Here is a 27,528-nt window from a genome sequence, read left to right as displayed (position 1 = left end):
TTTAGAGAGCATTTTACACAGGCTGCTATTGCATCCACAACACCTACAATGAAATTGGATGCGGTCATTTTTCTAAAGTAGCAAACATGGTTCTTTTACTTGAAATGCTTTAGTACTAATTGTCTACAGTGTTCTCAGGTGTTTATGTTATGCACTAAAATGGAATAAAGGTTTCCCAAATTGTAACTGTTATCCTTAATGCTACAGAGTTATCACCCGGACCTCCAACAGTCTGGTGTTGTGGTGAAATACACATAAGAGCATTTGAAAGCGCAGTATAGACATGGAAACAATAAGAGCCAAAACTGTTCTAGTGTTTATATTTCAGAAATGGAACACACCACTTTGTGCTTGTTTTATATATTAGGAAAATAGGATGCAATGCTAAACACTGTCCCTATTCATTATGTTTCTCCTGGAAAGTGGTTGATTTGAGAGCAAACACCTTGTATGAGCCAGGATGGTATAGTGGTGTACTTAGACCTGGAAGATCAAGGTTCAGATCCCTGCTTAGCCACAAACAGAGGTGTTAAATATTAATTTATTTTATGCGCACATGCAGATTTAGTCTCCCCAAGAAGGAGAAGTGCAGAAAGCAGTGTTATGTGTTTTTATTCCAAGGGCACGTTTTTATAGAATATAATTATAATTGCTTTTAAAAGTGTACTAGGTAGGTGATATAGTGCCAACAGATGCAGTCACAGTCATTACAGAGGATGTTGGAAAATTATTATTATTATTATTATTTTTTTGCAGATTTTGGGGTGTTTTTTTTTTTACTTTTACAAAAATGAGAAGTGCAGATAGCAGTGATGTGTTATTTTGTTTGTTATCACTGAAAAAAAAAAAAATCACACTTCTAGCCATGAAGCTTCCTAGGAGGCCTCAGGCCAGTCCCTATTTCTCAGTCTTACCTACCTCACAGGGTTGTCATGAGGACAAAAGGAGGAAAGGAAGAAGGCAGGTGAGAGGGCAGGTGGTATAAAAACGTGATAATAAATGTTTAAGATTTCTCAAATATTTCCCTAACGTCATTATATATTTATAATTGCACAGCGGGCAACACAGTATATAAGATGGTTTGACAGTCAAGTCTATCTGCTACTATTAATCTGCTACTATCTGCCACCCTTAGGTGGCAATCCTATGCAAATTTATCTAGGCCCACTGAACAGAATGGGTCTTACTTCTGAGTATACACATATAATATTGCACTGCCAAGCACTTTTAAACTACAAACTTGATTCCTTAGTATCTAATGCGCGAGAGTGTTACTTTAGCCCTGCACAGCATGCATTCATATTTCTTGATGAATCTAAACATCACTGCAGCTTTATTCGTTTATTGCTATATTGCCTTTCCTCAGGTTTCAGGATTGAGAATACAGGCAGCATTTCTCAAAAACCTAATGGTTTTTTACAAACAGGACACTGTTTTTTTAAAATTCTATGCCACTGATTTTTTGTTATAAATCCAATCCTATTTAGATGACATAACACTGAATTAAGTAACAGATTGGAGACCTCAAAACATTGCACTGAATGTAGTCATAACTCAAAGTTATTTGAGCTTAACCAGAAGATGCTTTGGGATTGTTCTGGAGTAACGGAGGCATTTCTAGTACTAACTGTGTGCACTCTGCAATTAACTTTGATTATTTATATTCTGGTGCACCATTCAAAAGTGTCTAAATTTTGATGTTTTGTCTCCTAACATGCAATGGGAAAACAGCAGAGATTGCCAGGATGTTAATTTTGCTACTTACTGAGGAGGGGGTTGCCACAGGATCAGAAACATTAGAATTGTCCTGCCCGGAGGCATGATCTTTCTCATTAGTCCCACGTGTGACGAGGATTCTGAAGTGCTGTTGCCTTGAGTTTTGATCTGGTAGGATTTTGAATGTGCATCCTTGCCCTGGAGAAACCCGCTCCACTGAATTGCTTCTAGACATTTCCACCCCATTCCATCCATTTCCAGGAAGGGCTGAATTCACGCTGTTGTCCACGGGGCTAATTCGTTCGGACTGTGGCTGAACTGGATACGAGGTACTCCTTTCCAGACGTATCCGCGGATACCTGACCAATCGATCCCCCTTTGTTCCAGTAAAACCAAAATTGTAATCGCCTCCTGTCCCTGCATTGTTTAACTGAGACTGTTGCAACTGGAAAACAAATAACTTTTTCCCTGAATTGGCTGACCCATCAGGTAGATGCTGCAAAGACCAGCGCCTGGGTTCCGAGGTGGAAGCATTATTCTGACCCTCAGAACCAAAGGGCATCAGCGTGACCTGAGGCATGTCCACGCTTGAGGCACGATGCTGAATTCTGACTCCACTAATGTTTAACCCTGATGTGGCTTTGCTGGCTTCATCCTCAGTGGGAGCTGTAGCTGTACCATTGTCATTCCAGTTACTGGAAGGTATTGTACAAAATATTCTATGATTCAAAGGCCCTCCATTAATCTCTTGCCCCACATTCTCAGGCTCGCTGGGTGGAGAATTCTCTGGGGTTACCTGTGGACTGCTTGGAGAAGAATGGTTTCCAACGAGAGACTCACAATGCTCCCCCAAATCCGAAAATTTACACATTTCCTCTGGGGACTCCGGGGCACCACACTCATCGGCATGTCCATTTGCAGCTTTGCACTGAAGGGAGATCTGCATGGACGAGCTCCTTGTGGGTCGCACATCAATGTTGTTCAGGAGCTGAGGAATAAACATGGATGTGCTTCTTTTCAGGGAGCCCCTTTCTCGCATATTGCTCCTGTCATCACCGTAGTCCATTCTGCGCCGAGAGAAAGAGTGAGGCCCATTCCTTCTTGGCAAAGTGTGGAATGCCATGAAAAAGTCATCATCGTCTTCTCTCTCACGGTCTAAGATCTCCAATTCGGGAGCTGTGTTGCTTCGGCCAGAGCCAAAATGAAACCGCAGCCGATGGGCCATGGTTGAAGGAGAAAGGAGAGGAGGAAAGACAGCAACAAGTCCAGGCACCGCCAGAAGTTAAGAACTAAAGACATAAGCTCCAAGAAAAAGTGTCCCATCTGCCAAACTGTTAGCACTGCTGTACTGATAGCGACAGATAGCAGAAATAGCCCAAGTGGCAAGCGGCATTCCATGCATGATTGGATAAGAGCAATAAGCGCTCCTCCACACCGTGACAGAGGGTAGGATGGCTGGCATCACATGACCCATTTCCCCCTCTCCAATGCAAGCTACTTTCTTTTTTTTTTAATACCAGCAAGAGCCTGAAACAGCACCTTCACAGCTGCTCCTTTTCCATCAGAAAGGAGCGGCCCCAGCGGGAGATCTCTCACAGCTGACTAAAGCAGCAAACACACTCAGCTCTGCTATAAATCTAAACTACATCATATTCACAGACCACTTTTGTACCAAGCCAAAAAGAAAAAAGGGGGGGGGGACATACACCCAGCCACACACACAGCAGCCGCACAACCCCCCCCCTTCCCAACTGTGATTTTTCCATTGAAGATCAGGAATCACAAAAATGGCCGAAGCCAGACACCGAAACTTCATTTGTTTAACTCCGACTATAGCTTTTGAGTATCATTCAACTAACAAATATTTTTTTAAAAAATTGCTACAATCAGACCTTTCTTCCCTTATGTTTCAAGTGACTTAAGGAGGAATTTATCTGCTGGAACGACAGAGGCAGATATCATATTGCCACTGTAAACCAACTATAATAACCCACTGTGTTTTCCCCTCCCAACTTCTGAAAAGAAAAAGTCACGTATAGCCAAACAAAGAAACTCTTACACAATTCAAGCAGCAGACAGTAGCAAGAATGCAAGCAATGGTCTTCTTTTTTTCCTGTTTTTAGGAGGCCGAGGAGGCAAGTGAAATCTGCAGCAGGGGTGTGCATGAAGAGCTGTTCTGAGTTGACTTAAACACTGTACAGAAACGCTGCCCAGTGCTGGCAAGCTTCCAATGAGAAAGTTAGCAATATTCATGGCTTGGTTTGCCAGCATGGAATAGAGCACTGCTTGAAAAGCATCAGAAGAACAAACAGATGAACCAAACCCCTACATTAAACAATGCCCGAATTCGGCTCAACTATGCTGGTGGCTTGGAAGGGAGGGGAGGTGTAGCTGAGCTGGAGTCTGAAAACACTCTCCTAGCACAAATGAGAAACCAGGTCAATGAAACCAAACAGCACCGAGGCAAACAGAACATCCTGTTTTGTGCATGAAAGCCTTGTAGCAAGAGGTATGAATACTGTGTGGGTATTGAATCAGAACCACATCTAGATATTCAATAGCCTCCGTTTTCTAATAATTTGTTTTCATCTACTGAAAGAAAGTTGCCCAATTACAAGAGAAAATGGAGGCAGCTTAAACAATAATACTACCAAGGGCTAGTACAATCCCCTATTGTTTTAACTGCATTTCAAGCCAACAACAAGAAAAATACGATTATTTGCTGCACAATAAAATAAAGAAAAATACTGGAGTCTCTTTTCACATGAAATCTACCTGTGTAAACATAAGCCTGTTTGAGTTGTTGAAGTCTGATGGACAACTGGAGCCCCTTCACCACCAAGGGCTTCTTCAGGAACTTCAACGAAAAGGCATTCCAGTGCCCATCTTACTCAAAGTGCAGCAGCATAGCTGAGTCAGCCACTTTCCCTTATAAATGCACATTTGGGACTCAGGGGAGGGAGACTTTTAAGGAACAATCTGGAAATAAAAAATGTGGGCAGGGGAAAGAGCTCCTTGTCTCCTTCACTGCACTGGGGCTCCGTTACACATGCTTGTGAATATAAATCTAGTTTATTTTATTCAAAATATTTTTCCATACCTTTCAGCAACAGGTATCCAAGACAGCCTGCAACTCAGAGGTAAACACAACTGCTTATACGAACCAAAGACAAAAAGCAGTTGCCAAAGTATTGATGCTAACTATTTAGCTGAACTAAATAAAAATAAATGTTGCCAAATGCTCAGGCAAGTTAAAAGGTGTTTCAGTAAATGACAAAAGGCGGCAATGTAGAAGCCTGGATGATACAACTGGAGAAGGCACTCTGGTACCACCACAGATATGGCTTTGTATAGTAGTTCTCTGCTGTTCCTCAGCAAGCAGAGGTTATTGGGACCAGAAGCTTAGTAGCTGATCTTAACACAATGGCAGATTTCTATGGGAGATGGTGACTTTCCACAATTGCCACTCATTCACATATGCATGTCATTCCATGATGCTATAGAGATCACAAATAACACAGGCCAACACACATTTTGCTTCCTTAAACGTTGCACCAATTCCTGGGTATATTTGGGGTGCCGATTCCAAAAATGGCATCCGTTTTGCCATATCACGTCAAGTTTTGGAGACATGGCATAGCTTCTTCAGTGAATGGTTCAAGCAGCTTCCTCACGAGGAAGCTGCTTGAACCATTCACTAATGAGGCTATACTATATCTGCAAAACTAGACATGATAGGGCAAAATGGATGTCATTTTTTGAACTGGCACCCCAAATTCATATCAAACCACCATAAAGTTTGGGAAAAACTTTTCTGACCCTCAATTTTGTAGGCCTGTGTAATCACATGGAGGCCACCTCATACTAAATCAAGCTTTACAAAACTGTCCTCTCTATCTCATCTTTCACTCCACAATCCTAACCTAAAAATCTAATTCGCCTTCATGCTGCTTTCTTCTTCACCTGACCAGATTCTACAAAAATACGTAGTGTCTTCTACCATCTCATATCACCACCAAAATGCAGTTCTAGGTCTTTAGCAGCTGGGACTCACACACACACACACACACACACACACACACACATAAACCCAGTGCCCTTTTTCAACAACCCCAGTGGGAACTGTTTAAGCCCTGACTGATAATAAGCCTATCATCAGTAAGGTATGCAACATTATCCCCACACACCTCTGTCCAATAAACATTAGGTCACTTCATAATTTCCCCCACCCCTGCAAACTCAGAAGAGTGAGAAGCCATCTGTATGCACATAAAGACGAACACAGGCGAGAACACTCACCAGTCTGTTTTCATCAAATACTTCAAAGAGCAGTCTGTGATTAGATGGATTTACCTACAAGATAAAATGGAAGTATATAATTTAATGAGTGGCTTTGAAAAGGGAAAAACATGGGGTACAGCAGAAACCTCTGCCTAACTATGGCCAGAGCAGTTACCTAGGGTTCCAAATTGTGATTAAATAAATCTGAATAAGACAGGAAGGAAACACGTGCAAACTGTCCCAAAGTCAGTGGCGTCACTAGGGTTTATGTCACCCAGTACGGGATGCCAGCATGTCACCCCCCATGCAGTGGGCGGGGAAATACCCCAGGTAGTGGGCGTGGTGATGTACCATCACTCTACCCCATTGGTTGTTTGGTTGTACCTTTATATAGAACACATTCTGCATGAAATTACACATTGATTGATATATATAACATGATGGTATTCTTCCAAACTGCAATTTTAGTGATTTTGGTCACTAGTGGTGTCACACACATCCCCAGGGTGTTAACTTCTAACACCTTATTGCAGCAGTTCTCAAACTTTTAGCACTGGGACCCACTTTTTAGAATGACAATCTGTTCAAGATCCACCAGAAGTGATGTCATGGTGGAAGTGACATCATCAGGCAAATTAAAATAAATAAGTATAAATAATTAAAGTAAAACAAATAATTAAATAAGCAGAAGCCAGCACTGCTCCACCAAGTGAATTTCCTCTGTAGCCTGCAAGACCACCACCCCCCCCCCTCCAAAACCAGTAAGGTTTTCAGTGCCCAGTTCAATTTAAGAACTTCTGTTCAAACCAGATCACTGTCAGGATCCACCTGGCTTTGCAAGTCTCAAAAAGTTCACCTTATCAGCTGAAGCCTCTGTTTAGATCATTGGGGGGGGGGGGGAAGGCTGCCTTCTGGACCATTTGTTTAGCTCCAAGTGCATAGGATCAGGACCATTCCGGTAGCCTTGCACTCTCTTCACCTGATCTTCCACACCAGCCAAGGCACGCTTGCTTACTCATGAGTAAATGTGACCGTGAGGCTTAGCTTCGCTTTCCATAGTGCTCAATACATTCAACTGCTTGGAGGGAGGGACTTCCTTCTCAGGTGTTTTTGGAGATTGCGTTCATTGGCTCAGGATCATTCTGGTGTTGCTGAATTCCTTTCAGCCTGCCTTTTCCGACGGACTAAGGCAAGTTTGCCTACTTGTAAGTAAACGTGCAATAAAGCTCACTTTCACTTTCCATAGGGCTCCATGCATTTTTTGTTCTCCAGTTTTTTGGCCTTAACTTTTGATAGAAAAGAGATATTTCACTCGGGTTTTTAGCATTGCATTCTGCTTGAAATTCTGCATCCAATGGTATATAATATGATGGGGTTACTCCTAACCACTGTGATTTTAGCATGTCGCGCCCAGTGCGCGTCCCCTCCTGTGCGCATCACCCGGTGCGGCCTGCACCCCCTGCGCGACACCACTGCCCAAAATCAAAGCAAAACCAGTCAGAGGACAATCACTTCAGTTCTAGGAACAAGCAACGCCCCCCCCCCCCCCGCCCCACTTCTTTCAGTAAAACCAGGCAGGAGAACACAAAAAGCAAGGGAACCAGTCCTATCTAATATGATCTATTTACAAATTTATACCTTGCTTTATCTCCCAACGGACATTCAAAGTGACTACAATCAAAGCAGAAAGTAAAGGATCCAAAACAACTGCCAACTGGTCTAAATCAAGGGAAGGTTCCCAAGTCCCCAGAATAGGGGAGGGCAAAATCCCAAGGACCAGGGCTTCCAGGAGGACTGGGCCATGACAAGCAAACTATACAGTACAAACAAGTTTACTTTGGGGACCTCAAATAACTTTGGGGACCTCAATCTCAGCCTATCCAGGATGGTGTTTCCCCTGCAGCTTTAATCCACTTTCAGTGCACTTCTATTATTCCAATGCATTCTGGAGACTGCAGTTTGTTAAGGGTAGCATCTAGCTCAGTGATTCTCACACATTTAGCACCAGGACCCACTTTTTAGGATGATTATCTGCCAGGACCCTCCAGAAGTGATGTCATGACCAGATGTGACATCATCAAGCAGGAAAATTTTTCAACAATCCTAGGCTGCAATTCTACCCACACTTACCCAGGAGTAAGTCCCATTGACTATCATTGTTAAAAGAATATACACGGTAGCTTGTTAAAAGTACAGGTCTGTAACATTTCCTCAAATGCACTCACCTACCGTGGGAGCATCAAGTCTAATAAATTAGAAATGAAATATTGAAATGAACGGGGATCAACCTGAAATGGACTCGCGACCCACCTAGTGGGTCCCGACCCGCAGTTTGAGAAACATTGACCCAGCTTTTTAACAGATCTGTACCTGAGAAAAAGGATGAAGACATCATTCAGATCAGGCTACTTAAACCATAGGCTATGAACCAGCCCAAGGTCTAAGTTAATATGAGTTTGTCTAAATGTTTCTAATAGAATGTACAGGGTGGGGGAACTTCACACAGCCTCAGAGCAATTTTCTTCTAATTTTTCAGCATTTAACTGAAGATAGAAATCAGAAATTTGAACGCCCACATTACACTTTTTCTAGAAGCCACTGGAGGAATTACATTGTAGTTGCAAGGGTAACTCTGAACATCTGATAGGGAGGGTAGAATATCACCATTTCCAGTGCCCCATCAGTTGCTTGCCATTGGCATAATTAGTTGCTTGCCATTGGCATATATTATTAAATATAATGTTCTTATCTTTCCCTTGCAGTTTGGAGAAGCCTCCCATACCCAAGACTAGGTAGGAATTGGAAGTGGAAGAGTACCCACTGTGCAGGCAGAAGTCTCGTGGTTCAATTCCTGACATTGCCATTGCCCTGATTGAGACCTCTGCCGAATCAGCACCCAGCTGAAGACAATGAATCAAGGGTTTGGCTCCATATAAAAGGCAGTGTCATATGTTATCAGAGGCCTTCAAAGTCTCCCTTTCAAGACTGTCGTCATCATATACCCTCTGCCCCTTCTCTCCTTCCAGCTGGACTGGAAGCAAAGAAGATACCAAATATTGCCACACCTCTCACTCTCTAGGTTCTTGAAGGTAGGTTCCATGTTATTAGGTGGGTTTCAACAAAGTGAAGACCACTATGTTAGGGACTGCCGGATCATAACGCACCTTCATCTTTCTTTAGGTTTAGGTGGGGTAGAAGTATATTTCTTCAAATTCAATAGGATTTAATCCCATACAACCATGCCCAGAATTAAGGTTCAAACACCCTTTCTGGGGAGTCAGATTCATGGAACAGACTTCAGCAAAAACATGCTTAAAATTGTGCTGCTAATGTCGTAAAATGTACCATGACCAAAAATTCATATGCGTGGCTCCTGTGTCTGAGAGTTGAATATGATGCAACTGCCCCCCCCCAATTTTGCAAATGCACGAATATGCAAAGCAGTAATTAGCATTTGTCAGAGCTGTGTACTTTGGAATTCATTTCATTGCACCTTTTCGACCTTGGGATAAACCTAAAAGTTAGCTATTTTGCACATTTCACTTTTCCCAGTATATAAGAAGTGTGACAGGTCCCTGCAAAACCAAACAGTTTGACCCTCAGACTTCAAGGGTTTTACTTTTATTTATTATTTCATTCTAAGATAGGAGCACTTTATCTTCAAAATATAAAGGAAAATAGCTAACAATAATGAAAACAAACTATCAGTGTCAAGACAGAAAATGGCATGCCATTTCCTTTTTTTAAATATGTTCTCCTTAGTTTATAGGCTGCCTTTCTATGGGAACAGGCAGTGCAGAACAGAAAATTAAAGCTCATCACAAAACAAAAGAAAATATGATTCAGCTCCAACAAACCAGTGTTCTAGAGCTTTTCAATTTTCATCACTGCGGTTTCAAAAAAGTGTGTTTGAAAACTGCATCATGCCGGAAAGTGATACATGGTGTATGTGTATTCACTCAGAAGTAATTCCACGATGTTCAGTGGGGCTTACTCCCAGGTAAGCAAGCATTGCAGACTTACTAACTTAAAAGTGTATCATGTCAGACAACTTCTGGTAGAAAGATTCTTATGTATTAAACTTTGTTGTGACTGGAATGGAAAAAGCTGGGACCAGACATCCAGAGTTCAATGCCAAGACATTTCCTAGGGATTGAGCATTACTAACCAAAACAGGCTTGGCCCCATTCCCCCTCCACTCATATTATTGGAGGAATAAATACAGCTAGGATAGAAGAGAGGACTGCAGAAATAAAACCTTTTCTATTTCCACTGTTTAAACACGCGATAAAAATCAATTTGAAAACCATTTATAATCTCGCCAAATTAAGACACTGCTAAAAATACTCCTTTGAAATTGTGAGCAAAAAAAAGAGGCCTAACTGCAGAGACACCGTTTGAAAAAGATACCATCATTTTCGACAATGCCCCACTCTGTTTACAGGCAGCTGCTACTAAAGATTAAATTTAAACTGTTGAAATTTTACTTTGCCTCATTTTGTCTGCATATCTCTTTTTTAAAGGAAGATGTCACAGACAGGTTAAACAGCCCTTTATGGTAACCCACATCACTGATGTTTGAACTCAGGCCCAAACTCTACATTAAATTTGCAACCATGTGTGTAAATGTTCATGAAAATGTCACGCATAGCTTGGATGAGATTTTAATTTGACTTCTGGAAGCTCTTTTCATATGATCCATGTTTATGTGGCAATGAACAGGCCACTCGATCAATAAATGCTAAAAGTTACCATTCAAAACATAACTTGTCCACACTTTAATTCATTATGGTTCACCTGTCCAGTGTTGATTTCAAGATCCATAATTAATCCCTTTTGTCTGGTTACTGTTTTACCACCATATAGTATTAGGATGTGATTTTTTTTTTTAAACCAGCAATTTCCTAGTTAAATTCCACAGTAGAAACAAGCACTGAAAATGCAGGCTCCTTTGGTATTCATATCACATATACTCTTTGAGGCCGATGCCTTTCAATCAATAAATCCATTTTGTGCATGTACAGTTTGCGCCTCTGTTTCTTGCCAACAACTAAGCAGTGGTCTAGACCTCTCTTCTTTCACTTGTCATGCTGATGAGTCCGATCAGACCCACGACAGCTTAGTTCAACAGACATTCATACTGCTGAGAACTAGAGAGGGTGTGTGTGCATATGACACTACAGCAGGGGAGTGGCGTGACAAGAGAAACAACAAAAAAGTGTGTTTGTAAAATGCAGTGGTTTGCAAACTGTGAGCCATGGCTCCCCCAGGGAGCTACAGCCACCAGACAGGAGCAGTGGAATCCTCACAACAACCCTGGTACCTTATATTGTGAATAGGGCTATAGCTCTAATGAGGAGCCACAAAAAATAGCACAGAATGTCTAGGGGGCTGCGTCAAAAAAGTTTGGGAATCACTGGTAAAATGTATGCAGTGACAGAATGGTATTACATAGCACTCAAGAGTTTCCTCTTACACTAGGAGAGGAGAAAGATGGTTCCTGTGGTGTTTATGTGGTCTGGAATAAGACAAGGAACAAGGGAGATGGCCTTAGGAGGAATAGAGGGCTAAGCATGTACCATAATGCATGCTCAGTGATGCACTCTCAAAAAACATTGGCCACCACTGCATTAAGAATTGAGGCCCTTCTAACTTTAGCACTGTTTGTGCAACACACCTTACTTAGGTCAAGGTGCAACCCAGGAAGAGAACCAAAACACAGTGGATGAACACATGTTTTGCAGGTAGGTTCAATCCCTGGCATCTCTAGGTAGGTTTAGGAAAGACTTCTGCCTAAAGCCCTATAGGCCCACTGCCAGTCTTAGCAGACAACAGACCAACAGTCCAACACAGTAACCTGTGGCTTTATAACAAATCAAACATTAAAGTGAAGAAGAGTGCCCAGGTTTGTGTCCCAGGGATGTTTGAGATTCTCTTGAATCTTTTTGAAGTTTCTTATTGTGCATGATCAAAATGTGTTGGAAAATAAAAGCTTACTCCAGTCCTCCCAGCTGCTTTCAGTTTGTTTTTTGGTCACACAAGACTATAAAAGATCTCCCCCTCCATCTGAAACCCTTGAGAACTGCTGTTAACAGTATAAACAAGACTGGGCTAAATGGAACAATGGCCTGACTCCGTATAAGGCAGCTTCGGTATTCCTTTATACATCAATCTGAAGACAAAGTACTAATTAGCCTACCTCTCAGGACTGTTGTAAGATAAACAGTTCAGAAAAACATTTTTCAAATTAAAGTGTTATATATCACAAAGTAGTAATAATAGTAGGTGAAGTTCAAAACTGATAAAACCGTTTTAAAATTACATGTTCAGCTAGTTTAAGATCATTACAAACTATAGCCACCTAGTCCAGATAGGTACCAGTTGAAAACACAGGAAAGGGGTCTGTCATTTTAAAGTAACTCTAAAAGTGTCTTACTTACTCTAAAATAAAATTCTTCATTCCATTTTGGATTCAGAGTCTGCAAGAGAAAAAAAAAATCCACATTTAGTAACAAAAAAAGATCTGCAGCATTTTCTATAGCTCTTAGGCATTTTTTTTTTTGCTGCAATTTTTAAAAGGAGTTTCATTCTTTGTTAAGAATGTAAAAGGAAAGGAAAAAAGAAAGCAGCAGCTTTCATCAATAATAAAGGTACTGTTGTCAGAAGGCTTCAAATTCATTTGCTGAGCAAACTTTGTGTGGGAGGGTATGCGAAGTGGGATAAACCAGAAATAGATGTCAAATATAAATAGGAATCTCATAGTGGGAGGCAGATCATTGATGACCTGGGCAGAGATGTCTTAATGAAGGTTGTTAAATATTTTATTATTAAAATCCTTTAATAGGCTGACAAGGGGGGGAAGGTAAATAGTCATCATCTGCAAATATGGGAATACAGATCTCTAAAGTAAAAGGTTAACACACACCCCTTTATAGCACCATGGAAAATCTGTTCTCCTCCCCCCACAAAAAAGGGACACCTTTCAAAACTGTGGCATACAACATCAACTTATTAATTTTTTTCAAAATGTATATCACATCATTTTAGTTCTAAGCATCCTTCATAAAAGATAATAAACTGACTCCTAATAAACCCAAACAATACCCCGATTTACTTTTTCTTTAACAATTTTTTAAAAAATAGGCATGGATACCAACAAATCAGTCAACTGGGCATCCTTAAGGCTCTCTGAAAAAGCAAAGCTTTTGCCATTAAAAAAAAAGGTTTAGTGAGTCATATTTAGTAACAAATTCCACAGGGAGGGTGCCAGCACTGTAAAAGCTCTGTACTTCATCCTCATGAGCCTTCCCTCTGAAGGCAGGCACAGATGGTGCAGAATGTTCTCTTACAACTTGAATACTCTGCAGGGAATATGGGGAGACTTCCCAATGCATCCTAAGAACATTTAAGGCTTAAAATGTTAAAACCAGAACCTGAAAACTAACTAGAAGCCCGGTGAGCTCCTTCACTATCAGTGTAACATGAGCCCTTTGGATGGGATTGAAAAATAACTAGGTCATCAAATTCTGAACCAGTTCTCATGCATTATATTCTATTCCTAGTGAGTATGCAATTCTGTGTACATGTTACCCTGCACATGCCCAATCTCGTCTGATTTCGGAAGCTAAGCAGGGTCAGGCCTGGTTAGTACTTGGATGGGAGACCGCCTGGGAATACCGGGTGCTGTAGGCTTATACCATGGTCTTTCGAGACTGAAGGTTGCCAACCATTGCAAAAGAGAAAAAAGGTCCATTCTCCATTTGTCCTCTCCATGAGAAAATTGTATGCTTCTTGCCATTGAACATGAGCATACTGCTTCTAGGTGATATGGGAAATCTGCCATGAATTTGAGGGCTTTACGGAAGCCACATCAAGTGAATTGGGACAAGTGTACAGCATGGCACGATTTTTCATAGGTCGCAAACATGCCCCCAAACTACCAATAGTAAGCTAAATATCGCCAGTAATATTTTTTTTTCCACTCAAACAGGAATTAAACCCCCAAAGTTGTATATAAACGCTAAATAGTAAAGCACTGTCAGTTGTGCATAGGATATCTCTGCAGCGAAGGGCGGGGGGAAGATACAAACCATATGTCCAAACTCCCTGGGGAACACTTTGCACCAAGTTTGAACGGCACGGCAGGCAGAACAAAAATAATGGCCTCCTGCCATTTCTAGGAGCTTACCAATTAATCAAAACATTGCGCTGCTAGGAGAAACCAATCAAGACCAAACTACAAAAGTACCGGTTTCTACAGAGAACAAATCTTTATTCTGACAAATTAAAAACTCTACACGTAGTACCTCCACAGAGCAAATCTTACTAGTCAAATTCAGTGAGTTGGGATGATGGCAGCAGCCGGCTGGCCCATTGGATTCCAACAGTTCAAGTGCAGTGGCCCAGCTGCTTAGATTGTCAGTTTCATAGTTACACAAGCATCTGGCCATATATGCGACATGTGGTGGGCTCAGATAAAAATGGAGGAATTCAAAGACTTGAGGGTGAAATAGAAGCTTTCTTTCTGCATACATTTCAACCAAGCTGGGAAAAGCTCCAGACTCCAGAATCCCAAATTGGTTTTTCTTAAAATATTCAAATGTGTGTCTATGACCACAAGGGCTAGAAATGCATATCAAATGGCCAAGATTTCCAGCATTGTTTTTCTACAAAGCAGTTTGCCTCCTGCTTTCTAGAGCTCACAAAGGAATGCCTGCTTCCACATCAGCCTCTCTGTAAACCACAATCATTGTGTGAAGCCTTCCTTCACCTGCCTTGAAGGCCAGGCAGGTATTAACTGGAGAGAGAGCATTCTTACCCAGTGCCCAACTTACAGAATTCTCTCCCCAGAGAGGCCAGCCTGGCATCTACTCCTTCTCAGCAACTTCTCAGCTCCAGCTTAAGACCTTTTATTCTCTCAACTTTTCACTATAGATATTGTGATTTTATTGCTGGCAGTTTTCTGTGATATTTTAACTGCTGTAGTTTTGCTGCTTCTTTCATTACCTTCTATTCTTTGGAGCTACCCAGAGAATACTTGTACTGAAGATTGACACTGAAAGTTACCAAAAAACAGAGTATTGGCAACCTTCAGTCTCGAAAGACTATGGTATCGCGGTCTGAAAGGTGGTTCTGGCACAGCGTCTTGTGTGGCTGAAAAGGCCAATCCGGGAGTGACAATCCCTTCCACATCGGGAGCAAGTGCAGTCTGCCCCTGGTCTGTCTCCCTGGCTATGGGCCTTCCTTCTTTGCCTCTTAGCCTCAGACTGTTGGCAAAGTGTCTCTTCAAAACAAAACAAAAACAAAAACAAAAAAACAACAGCCATCAAAATATAAGGTTAAGAAGGTTTTAGCTCAATCACTTTATTTATTACACTGAGCCTGGAGTTCACAAGGACAGTGGAATTCCCCCATCAAGACCAGGCCAAAATCCTAGTTCCAATAAGCACTGGTGCAAAGGACACTGAATTATTATGGTGTGTCCTATAATAACTGAGCAGAGCAAGAGGTGCCCAGCCCAACTGCCAGGAACAAATGTAGTAGAGTAGCAAAGGTTGGTAGTCTGGAAGATGGGATAACTGAGTCCTCCTGCATGAACAGAAACTAGGCAGGTTAAAATAGTAACAAGTAAAAGAGTATTAAATGTACACCATAAGAACAAGGAGTAAAGAAGAAGGGAAATGAAGCACTTAAGGAATCACAAAAAGATAAAGGAGGGTTTAGGTGAATGGGCTGAGAATGAGTTGGAATTAAGGCTAAAGGCAGGTAGAAAATAAAACACTAATGCAGCTTACTGGGTACATTCTTACCCTTGGCACTCATGCTAATTCAAAATATTGAATTAGCAAATCTTAAACCCATATCCATCCAGCCTCCAATGAGGCATCAAAAGGTCCAGTTGATGTACCAGGATAAATGCACAAAGTGGGGAAGGGTGCATGACCTTTTTATAATTCACAGGTGTGAATCAGGCTTTACTTGTGGGATAGTATACTGGGGAGGTATCTCCTGGACTCTCGACTTGTCTACTATTGGAAATCACATGAGTTTCAAGGTCCAATGAACTGGCTTACAGCCAAGACCTTTGTTTACTGGTCCAAAGAAGGTCAATAACAACAAAAGAGAATGGTGACTGCATTTAAATGACTTAGCAGCCACTGGAGGATGCTGAGGCACTCACTATAGGAACTCCCCCAATTGACTGGAAGGTCCAAACCTGACAAGAGGTGCCCAGGTGGCTGTAACTCATCCAATTGGATAAACCCATGACATCATCTACTCTAGCACAGTGATGCAGGTGATGCCCAGTTCTGACACTGAAAGCAGCCACTGTTTTTATTGAAAGACACACCCATGTATCAAGTGAGCACCAGAAAGCGCACTCCCTGCAACTGCATGGGTACAAAAAAGTAGAGAAAAATTGTTCTGCTATCAGCATCAAGGATGTGCTTTATTTGAGCTTGCATTTTAATCTCCTTACCACACTTTGTAAAAATGAAACAAGAATCCTGTACCACCCCGATGCATGTCTTGCTTTTCTCCTTTGCAAGACCCCCTCCCCTCTCTGTTTTGGTCCTTCTGCCTTTTAAGATGAATCTACTTTTTACTGAATAACTGGGCTCTGTTCACTACAAAGCCTATCAGACAGCTCTAGTTCTGCTATTATTTGCTTTTAAGCGTAACCACCTCAAATTTTAAGTTTTAAGGCATCTAGTTATCCTAGGAAAGGAGCTTTTCCAAGGTGGCTTCTCTATGTCTGGGCCTACTAGTCTTGTTTGGTGGCAGCAGAATACAGGCATGCCCTGATAGATACCCACCCCCAGCCCTTCCCTTGCCTCTATGGGTCTCAAAATGGCTGCTTCAATTAAAAGTGAGACTTCTGTTTTCTCAGTAAAACCGGAAGTGACATTTTTATGCCTTTAAAAGGCATTATGAGGGAGGGGGAAGCAGCTAAGCGCTTCTCTGGTCATCATAATGCCTTTTAAAGGCATGAAAACATCACTTCTGTGTTTTTTTTTAAATTGAAATAGCCATTCTGGAGCCTGCAAATGCCGAGATGAGCAGGCGCAGCCTCTGTAGGGCTCAGAAGACCCTCTGGGGGCACAGCTCTCCTCACCTCCATAGGGTAGGCGGGGGGCTCCCACATCCACAAGTACATGAAACTGCAGATACAAGATCTGGGGGTACAGGGTTGTACTCCAATGTACTACCAATTCCTCGTTAAACCCAGTCTGACCAGTAAGAGGAAGAGGTAACTGAGGGGCTAGGAAGAAAGGGCCGTCGCTAACTGCTAGGCTTGTTTTGCTACTCTGCATTTCCATTCTTCCACCACAGACTCTGTGACTCATCTCTAAAACTAAGTCCCATTTAAGTGACCGACTCTGTATGCTTCCCACAATGCTTTTGTTTTTATCATTGTGTTTTGTTTGTTTCTTTTCTTGCAAAGATATGATGGTGTTTCCCTTCAACACATTACTTTATGCCCCCCCCCCCAAAAAAAACACCACACCCTTTGGTCACTGAAGACTACATACACAGGATTCTTCATGTACATGTTCAATCACATATATACACAAACACCATCAAATATACTGGGGGCATTATGCATCTGATCTTTTCAGTTTCTTCATGGAAAGAGATGCCACACCACTTACCTTTTTAATCGTTTTTGTCTGCACCAGGGCAAGCTCTCGATTTTCATCTGCTACGTACAACGAAAGCTTCACATAGGGGTCACTGCAAAAGAAGAGCCTGCAATTAATCTTACCATTTTAACTTCCAGAAGAAGAACAAACCCAGAAATGTGAAAGAAATTTAACTCAATTCCTTTAAGCTATACTGTGCATCCAATTAGTCCAGCTAGGCAGTTGTACCAAAGCATTTGTACACAAGCCATTAATAGCAATCAAGGTTCCATAAGGCAATGTGGATCATCGTGGTGAGGTATAACGGCAAAGACATAGCTAGGATAATGCATGTGAAACTATTTGAGTTCTTGAAACAAACAACAAACGCCAAATAATGAGAGTTTGCATATTTCTAGCAAGTTATTTTTGATCTAATTTATTTTAGACACTAAAAACACATTAGCAATATCTATTCAGATATTGTGGTCAGTCTGTGGAACTCCTTGCCACAGGATGTGGTGCTGGCGTCTACCCTAGACGCCTTTAAAAGGGGATTGGACAAGTTTCTGGAGGAAAAATCCATTATGGGGTACAAGCCATGATGTGTATGCGCAACCTCCTGATTTTAGAAATGGGTTATGTCAGAATGCCAGATGCAAGGGAGGGCACCAGGATGAGGTCTCTTGTTATCTGGTGTGCTCCCTGGGGCATTTGGTGGGCTGCTATGAGATACAGGACTAGATGGACTAGATGGGCCTATGGCCTGATCCAGTGGGGCTGTTCTTATGTTCTTATGTTAGATTTATCCTTTGCACAGCATCAGAACTTTCTAAGGGAAGTGAGCCTGCCAAACTCTTTCATTTTCCACTGTCTAGGCAAAGCACCTGTTACTTGGCCCCAAAGGAGAAAAACTTGTGAATACATGTAACTGAAATGGTCAGCTACCCTCTAGTGGTTATATGCAACAGTACAGAAACACAAATGGCCATCCATTATATAGCAAATTGACAAACAATTGCTATTGTTGATTTTCACTTACATAAATGGCTTTGTGAACTTTTTGTTGAAAAAGCAAATATTTTTAAATGTAATATTTGAAAGGAAGCAATTACTAAAGAACAACTGATGTTATTGTGGCAAAAGTGTGTCCTAGCTAGGGGCTGCTAGCTCAAACATTAAAACAGACCAGAACAAGTTGTGGTACATGGTCATGTATGTCACATTAAACATGAAAATTAACACCAGGCAGAGACTGAATTCAGAATGCTAATTTCAGTGTTAAAAAAGGGAGAGTAATTACTTTTGAAATAACTACAAAAAAATTATACCTGTTGAATTATGTACTTCAGTAACTATGTTATGAAACACTCAAGCTGTGTGAGAGAATATGAACGTACAATTAGTCTTGCTTTGATTATTGTATAAATGGTTCATGCAATTACAGGCGTCCCCCGTTCATTTGACAGGTAAGGGCCATGGTGAAAAACAGAAATGGTTGAAAAGCAGAACCCAGTCTTGTTTCAGTTTACAAATGTTGCTTCCAATGCTTTTTTAGCTAGCAAACTGCAAAAGCCTTTTTCTATCTAGCAAAGTTCTGCTGCTACACAAAGATTTATACAAATGGACTTTCATTAACGCTTTCGGGAATGGGAATAGAATCCCCAAAACAATTTGAATCACCATGTCATATGTAGCATGTCATATGTAGCACTCCCATGGTGACTATTCTCAGCATGGATGGCAGGCAACGGCGCTAAGTACTCCTCAGGTTCCATAATAATAATAATAATTATTATTATTATTATTAAACTTTATTTAATATGTTGTGAGCCGCCCTGGGTCCCTTTGGGGAGAAGGGCGGCATATAAATAAAGTTTTTATTGTATTGTATTGGCAACCTTCAGTCTCGAAAGACTATAGTATCGCGCTCTGAAAGGTGGTTCTGGCACAGCATCTAGTGTGGCTGAAAAGGCCAATCCGGGAGTGACAATCCCTTCCACACCGGGAGCAAGTGCAGTCTGTTCTTTCCGAGAACTCGTGCAAGGAAAGCGCCCTACAGGTAGACCACAGCTGCGATACAAGGACATCTGCAAGAGGGATCTGAAGGCCTTAGGGATGGACCTCAACAAGTGGGAGACCCTGGCCTCTGAGCGGCCCGCTTGGAGGCAGGCTGTGCAGCATGGCCTTTCCCAGTTTGAAGAGACACTTTGCCAACAGTCTGAGGCTAAGAGGCAAAGAAGGAAGGCCCATAGCCAGGGAGACAGACCAGGGACAGACTGCACTTGCTCCCGGTGTGGAAGGGATTGTCACTCCCGGATTGGCCTTTTCAGCCACACTAGACGCTGTGCCAGAACCACCTTTCAGAGCGCAATACCATAGTCTTTCGAGACTGAAGGTTGCCAATATAGTACAATAAAAACTTTATTTATATGCCGCCCTTCTCCCCAAAGGGACCCAGGGCGGCTCACAACATATTAAAAACAGATTAAAAACATAATTTAACCACAAATAAAAACATATTAAAAACACATTAACATATACCCATAAAGACCATAGTCAGATAAAAAGTCAGATAAAAAGAGCAAAACGTAGCAAATCAGAGGATCAGGCCTGTAAAAATACTAAAAAGATACAGAAAAGATGTTTAAAAAGGCCATGCACTCAGAAGGCTTCTTTAAACAAAAATGTCTTCAGGCCTTGCCGAAAAGTCTCAAGAGAGGGAGCCATTCTCAAGTCAAGGGGAAGGGAATTCCATAATGTTGGTGCCACTACTGAGAAGGCCCTATTTCTTGCCGCCGCCCCACGTACCTCCTTAGGCGGTGGCACTTGTAAAAAGGCCTTCTCTGATGACCTAAGAGGACGAGCCGGATTGTACGGAAGTAGGCTATCTCTGAGATACCCTGGCCCAGAGCAGTACAGTACAGTATAGCACAGTATAACTGTGCTTTACAACATGTTTATGGCACCCAGTGCCTACAATATACTCTTACTGTCGGCACTAGAGAGCTCAGAATTGGGCTCATAGAAATCATGGCTGTGTTCCTTTTTTAGATAGAAAATAGTGACTGACTCTTGTGATGTGTGCATGGAGGCAGTCATCTTTTCTAGCTCCAAGCTTGCATGTCAAATTGCTAGTGTGGCTAGCACACTAAAATTTGAAAAATGAACATGACCCAAGTGTATTAGAAGGTGGGGGGGAGAACAGATCTCTGGTGCTTCTAGCACTAGAAGCTGAAAAATGAATGCAGCCTGGGTAGAACTTCTTGTCTCACCTTAGCCTGGCAGTCTTCACTCAGATCCTGCATAGTTAACCCTATAATTACACTTGCAACTTTTCTATATCATAAGTATTTACTTAAATCAAGAAATCTCATATTTTTCAGGTGGCATCCAAATGTCATTCCTGCCAATTGTACATTCAGGGTTGAAGCTTTAAACTGATAAATCAGGTTAAACTGATGAAAAACACCCTTTTATAGATTTATTTTAAAAGTCACCCTTGATTAACTAGCAATAGCTTCATTTTTAAAAACATATTTTTAAATATTTAAGGCAAAGCCATTTTAGGTATTCTGCCTGCATTCCCATGCAGGTAGGAAGGCCTCTTTTTTTAGACAGTACCTGCTACTTATTGTAAACTCTGAAGATCTCCCATTAAATATTCACATGACTGTAATACATGCAGAAAGGAGGCTTCTGGAATGTTTGTCCACACAAGACCATTCCAAGCTTTGTTGCCTAGCACTGTTTCAGTCTGAAATCTCTCAGATAAGGGAGACAGACTGTGATGCTGACAGCAGCTGACATGTTTGGAAGGGGGAGGCAAAAATGGCCCATGCAGACACCACATTAATCTGCTGAAAGAATGAGATCTGCTATGAAACTCAGATGCTCATCATGCAGTTTCCACACTTCCCACAGCCTTAAAAAAGCAGTCGCTGAAAATCAATAGCACTCAGTGCTGCTACAGGAGCCCTTCTGGAAAAAAAAAAGTCAAGGTATTTGCCATTAAATGCCAGTTGCCTCCACCTACTATAATTCTGCAGCTACGGACAGTTGGTACAAAATCTTTGCTATGTACGAACATGCAGCGTCTAGACAAGTGCAACCAAATATCAGTTTGGTCACTGGGCAAATATGAAAAAAATTACCACACTGACAACTAGATGCTCTTTAACCCTGAAGAGAAAGAGGCGACATCAAAAGCTCACAGAAAGCGCTTAGAGGATCTCAGACAGTTGGCTAGTTTTGCAAGACACTACGCTGCTCTACTGTATCAGTAGCTCAGAGGCCTGTTAGGTGAAGATAGAGAAAGATCTGCATCAAGTTCTGTGCTATTCCTCCTCCCCTGGCAGGATTCAGAAATGTGGGATGGAGCTGATGATTCACAGTTCATGCTTCAGTCTCTTTTTTTGTTGCTCGCCTACTGCATCAAATAGGGGGGGGGGAAATTAACAATTTTTAAAAGTACAGGGGGCCCCAATATCTGTAGATCCACTTATCTACAAACCAGGTCCACGGCTCTCCCACCCCGGACCATTCCCCCTCCTGAGGGGATGGTCACCTCACCTCTGGAGGGTCCTCAGAGCCCAACAGAGGCCAAGCACATCCAACAGTGGCCTCTCCTGGGCTCAGACGGACCCTTAGAGTGCAATCCTACCCTGCACTGGAAGAGGCAAGCCAAGAGGCTTGCACTGTATCCAGCACAGGACAGGAGCCCAAAGTAGCTCAGCTAGACGTAAGGGGCAACTTTTCCCCTTATCTCTGGGTAAGACATCCTGGCCCTACAGCTCACCTCAGACTTGTACCACCTCCTGAGGTGGCACAAGTCCAAGGAGAGCAGAGCGACTTCAAGCCGCTCCGAACTCCCCAGGAACGGGGGTTGAGATCCAGCATAACTGCCTGGTCCCAACTCCGCCTCCCACTCCCTACCCACCTGCCCCCGGGGCTGCCCACCGCCCACCCTCCCTTGCCCCAGTATGCCTCCCTCCCGCCTCCTTCCCACCCACCCCAGAGACTTGTGTCAGCCCAGCTGACACTGGTGCCTCCGTTGGCAAAAGCTTGTCAGCCTCCGCAGGCCTGCGCACTGGCTTTGTCGACTCCTGGGGAAGTGCAAACATGCCTTACGGTGTCCCCTCCCTTATGTGGCAGTGCTTCCTCTGCGGTGCCTCTCTACCCTCTTTCTTTCCTTTCATTTATGCAGGTCTCCAGGAACAGAGACATTCCACTCCCTTCTCTGTGGAAGGAGGAGGAATGTGTTCCTAGACAGTCCTTAGGGAGAAGGAAAGGGCAAAGAGGGAGCCTTGTCTGGTAGGGAAGGAGGAGAGCGAGCCTGGTAAGGAAGGAGGGTTTGGTGAAAGCTTTGTTAACTACATAAGAACATAAGAACAGCCCCACTGGATCAGGCCATAGGCTCATCTAGTCCAGCTTCCTGTATCTCACAGTGGCCCACCAAATGCCCCAGGGAGCACACCAGATAACAAGAGACCTGCATTCTGGTGCCCTCCCTTGCATCTGGCATTCTGACATAGCCCATTTCTAAAATTAGGAGGTTGCACATACACATCATGCCTTGTAACCCGTAATGGATTTTTCCTCCAGAAACTTGTCCAATTCCCTTTTAAAGGCATCCAGGCCAGACGTCATCACCACATCCTGTGGCAAGGAGTTCCACAGACCAACTACATGCTGAGTAAAGAAATATTTTTTCCGTCTGTCCTAACTCTCCCAACACTCAATTTTAGTGGATGTCCCCTGGTTCTGGTGTTATGTGAGAGTGTAAAGATCATCTCTCTATCCACTCTGTCCATCCCCTGCATAATTTTGTATGTCTCAATCATGTCCCCCCTCAGGCGTCTCTTTTCTAGGCTGAAGAGGCCCAAACATCATAGCCTTTCCTCATAAGGAAGGTGCCCCAGCCCAGTTATCATCTTAGTCGCTCTCTTTTGCATCTTTTCCATTTCCACTATGTCCTTTTTGAGATGTGGCAACCAGAACTGGACACAATACTCCAGGTGTGGCCTTACCATAGATTTGTACAACAGCATTATAATATTAGCTGTTTTGTTCTCAATACCTTTTCTAATGATCCCAAGCATAGAATTGGCCTTCTTTACTGCCGCCGCACGTTGGGTCAACACTTTCATCAACTTGTCCACCACCACCCCAAGATCTCTCTCCTGATCTGTCACAGACAGCTCAGAACCCATCAGCCTATTTCTAAAGTTTTGATTTTTTGCCCCAATGTGCATGACTTTACATTTACTGACATTGAAATGCATCTGCCATTTTGCTGCCCATTCTGCCAGTTTGGAGAGATCCTTCTGGAGCTCCTCACAAACACTTCTGCTCCACCACTCGGAAAAGTTTAGTGTCGTCTGCAAACTTTGCCACCTCACTGCTCACCCCTGTCTCCAGGTCATTTATGAAGAGGTTGAAAAGCACCGGTCCCAGGACAGATCCTTGGGGCACACCGCTTTTCACTACTCTCCATTGTGAAAACTGCCTATTGACACCCACTCCTGGTCTTCAACCATGTCTCAATCCTAGCATACTCAAACCTAGCACCTAGCACAAACTAGCACACTGGTATCACCAGTGCTCCCCAAGTGTGCCAGACAGCATGACTTTTACTGCACTAAATAGTCAATGAAATATTTGGGTTTCAAAAATAATGGGTTTCAATTATTTAAACCCAACACATCCCCCATTGTAGATGGTTCACTCTGATGTTTATGGTCTGATGAGCATTTATGAAGAAGGAGATTTGCCAAAATGTGTTGGGCTTTCTTTAATATCTTGTAATAAAGTGTTTTTTTCTGCACCTGTTTGGAGATCTCTCCTCTTTTTTTCTTTGTTGCCTAGCAGCACACCACTGCAGGACATGGTGGGAGAATGCCTGTATATCATGGCTCATGCTAGAGTGGCACATTCTCCATGTAAATTGGAGAAGGGCCATAGTTCAATCATAAACCATGCATGATGACAATCCCAGGCCACAATCCTTGGAATGTCCAGATAGGGTCTGACTCTGTATGAAGCATCTTCCAATGATTGGTTTTAATCCTGTGAGAAGATTCTGGTCACACCAATTCTCCAATTATTATTCATGTTTCTCTACACTCAAGATACCATTTCATCATGAATGGTGCAGAACTGATAAGAGAATACAGATTGCAAGCAACTCTCTTTGTTCAACTGCCTGCTGTGTACAATGAGGAAGTTTCACAAGACCCAAGTACTAAAGAAAGCAGGCAGGACATTTGGGTAATAAGGGGAAATAAAAGAGGTGTTTGAGGAATACTTGTCAATAGGGTCCATCACAGGAAGCCAATGTTTTCTAGCACTAATGGATAGCCTTTCTCTCAAGAAGATGCCGCTTGAAGGAGCAATTCAGTTCCACCACCAAAGTTTCCCCAAATAACAGATTAACCCATTTTTGCCCAGCCCACAAGTGTACACATTTGGTCTTTGTTGCATATATGCAAGGCCGAGCAGAAATGGCTTAAACTCTCAACTGGGACTTTGATTACAAGTTTTACTTTATTACAGCAACCTCTAGATAAATATCAGTATAACTGAGCAGCCGCCTTAAATGGATGTATATAATCCTTCGAGCATTAGTAAAGCACTGGCTAATGTACAAGGTCAAGATGGATGAAGAGAAGTATTTTCAGATGATTACATAATTCTGTCTGTGCAATTTCATCCTCAGAGATACCAGCTACCGACCCAATGCCTATAGGAAGCAGGTGGGGGGCTTCTACAGCACTACAACAACCCACCAATAAAGATGGCCTCCAGGGTATTACAGGCCAACTTAATCTGCACAACAGCTCCCACCGTAACATTGGACAATTTTTTTTTTTTTTACAAAGGCCATGCTCCCAAGATTAGTCCTTTCTTATAGATTTTGAGGTGCTGAATACAAATATGAAATGAAAGTGCAAAATTGGCTATGAATTGTGAGAGATCCACAATAGACAGTTTCATGGACGGGTACTGGTAAATGTCTGTATCTTTCCCACCACCTATGCATGCAATGCACTTAGTTTCGCCTAGACTAGAGGCAATTGACAGATTTCATTGCCATTTTTTGGTTCAGCAGATTGAAATTAGTAAAGAATACCTATTTTCGTTTCAGAGCCAAATTATGTTGTCATAGTCTGACATTTGGAGAAGGGTTCACTACATTATGACTGGTGAATGAGATGATACGGGGCTGATTTTATGCCAGTGATTTTTGCCCCTTTTGATTATCTTATTCATTTCAGCCCAGTATTGCACTTTTTCTAGGTCTTCCTTAAGGTTTCTACTGTCACCTATTGTGTTTGCTACTCCTCCCAGTTTGGTGTCATCTGCAAATATGAGACTCCCTTGTATCCCTTCAACTAAAAGCCCAATATTGAGCTCGGTGCTCTGGCTTTCTGCCAGAGCGCACTTTTGCAAGCGTGCCGTAAGGCAGGTCTGCGAGGCTTACAGCCGGGCTAGTGCCCATGCTATCCCAACGATGGCCAGTGCTGGGCTAGCGCCGGGCGGGCGCCTGTCCTCCGCTCCTCGGCGGTCTCACATACCGCTGAGCCACGGCATGGTAAGCGGGGGCGGGGAGGAGGTGTTCTGGGGAGGGGGAGGCAGGCGGACGGCGGAGAGAGGACAGGGAGGAGGTGTGACAGGGAGGCGGAAAAAGGGCGGGCAAGAGGCGTGCCGGGGGAGGGAGGGAGGAGGATCCCGTGGAGCTCCACTCCACTGGATCCAAGGTGTTCATGTGGGACTTGGCACCCTACATGAATGCCTTTACCTTACCATCAACCTTTTGCTCGGTGTTAAAGTGAGTAGCCTCACTGCAGGGCTGCTTCCCTTACCTGGGAGATGGGGACAAAAGTCCCCTTCTCCAGAGGCGTCGCCAGTGGCAGGATGAGGCATACAGGATGCAGCGGGAACCATTCTTGGCGCTGCTGCAACCGCATGCCCCAGGCAGCTCAGGATTGGGTTGTCTGTCATTGATAAAAATGTTAAAGAAAACCAGGCCCAAGAAAGAGCCCTGGGGCATCCCACTTGAAACCATCCTCCAGGTTGATGCGAAGTCGTTGACTAACACCCTTTGTGTGCAGCTGTCCAATCAGTTGTGAATCCACTTAGCAATTGTATCATCTAGCCCACATTGTACCATCCTCCACAGATTTGTCTAATCCCCTTTTAAAACGAAGGAAACCAATGTCCATCACCAATAATTTATGGCTGTGAATTCCATAAGTTAAAATTATATTAGTCTCTTGCTCTGACATAAGATAATTTACTCAGGCAATACAAGAAAACATGCATGCAAACGGCCAGTCAGGTAAACATATAGTTGATTTTCTAAGCAGGTTTTATATCAACCTCTCAGGCAGTGGGTACTAATAGGTATGTCTCTACATTGTGTGGGTTTCTTTGGATCTCTGTGACCACCTTGCTATGCCACACCGTAAGCTGCCATTTCAAATTTGAATTCTGTTTCCTAGACACGTAAATATTTCAGTTGTGAGTTTACAGATGCATCTTGTTGGAAGCAGTGTCACATAATAGTTAAGAAACTAAACTGTGAATCAGAACTTCCCTAGCTTGAATCTTGCCTCTGCAACAAACTCACAAGGTGCCCCTCATCAAGCTTCTCCCCTTTAAGTCTCAATTCCCCACCTACAACACTTACTCATCTTGCAGGGTTGCAGCTAAGTACTACATCAAGATAATACATGTGAAGGACTCTGCACACCCTGAAAGTGCTATTATAAAGTTTTTTTTTCTCTTGTCATGCACAGTTTTAAAGGCATAGATTCTTTCACCTAATAGGCACACATGTAGGCAAATAAGGTATCTAAGTTCTTCTTCTGGCACATGGTCTCTCCTGGAATAAAAAAATAGTGGT

General features: G+C 42.7%; 1 protein-coding gene and 1 pseudogene across 9 annotated transcripts in view; one reads left to right on the top strand and one right to left on the bottom strand.

The window, feature by feature from the left end:
- Window positions 1-27,528, bottom strand: part of NEDD4L (NEDD4 like E3 ubiquitin protein ligase) — a 267,298-nt gene that overhangs the window by 136,359 nt on the left and 103,411 nt on the right. For 2 of the 9 annotated variants that reach the window (XM_066616668.1, XM_066616669.1), the window contains exons 3-5: window positions 17,652-17,733; window positions 12,438-12,476; window positions 6,016-6,069 (exon numbers count right to left, since the gene is read on the bottom strand). In XM_066616668.1, the coding sequence (XP_066472765.1) occupies window positions 6,016-6,069; window positions 12,438-12,476; window positions 17,652-17,733 (175 nt within the window). Of the gene's footprint in view, window positions 1-1,765; window positions 3,145-3,775; window positions 3,857-6,015; window positions 6,070-12,437; window positions 12,477-17,651; window positions 17,734-27,528 lie in introns of those variants that run through there. The other 7 variants (XM_066616662.1, XM_066616664.1, XM_066616670.1 and 4 more) reach the window with 6 other exon arrangements.
- LOC136643322 (5S ribosomal RNA) lies at window positions 13,571-13,689 on the top strand (annotated as a pseudogene).

The sequence above is a fragment of the Tiliqua scincoides genome, chromosome 2, assembly GCF_035046505.1.
Source record: "Tiliqua scincoides isolate rTilSci1 chromosome 2, rTilSci1.hap2, whole genome shotgun sequence".
Taxonomy (NCBI): Eukaryota; Metazoa; Chordata; class Lepidosauria; order Squamata; family Scincidae; genus Tiliqua; species Tiliqua scincoides.
This window is presented reverse-complemented; position numbering and strand designations above follow the sequence as displayed.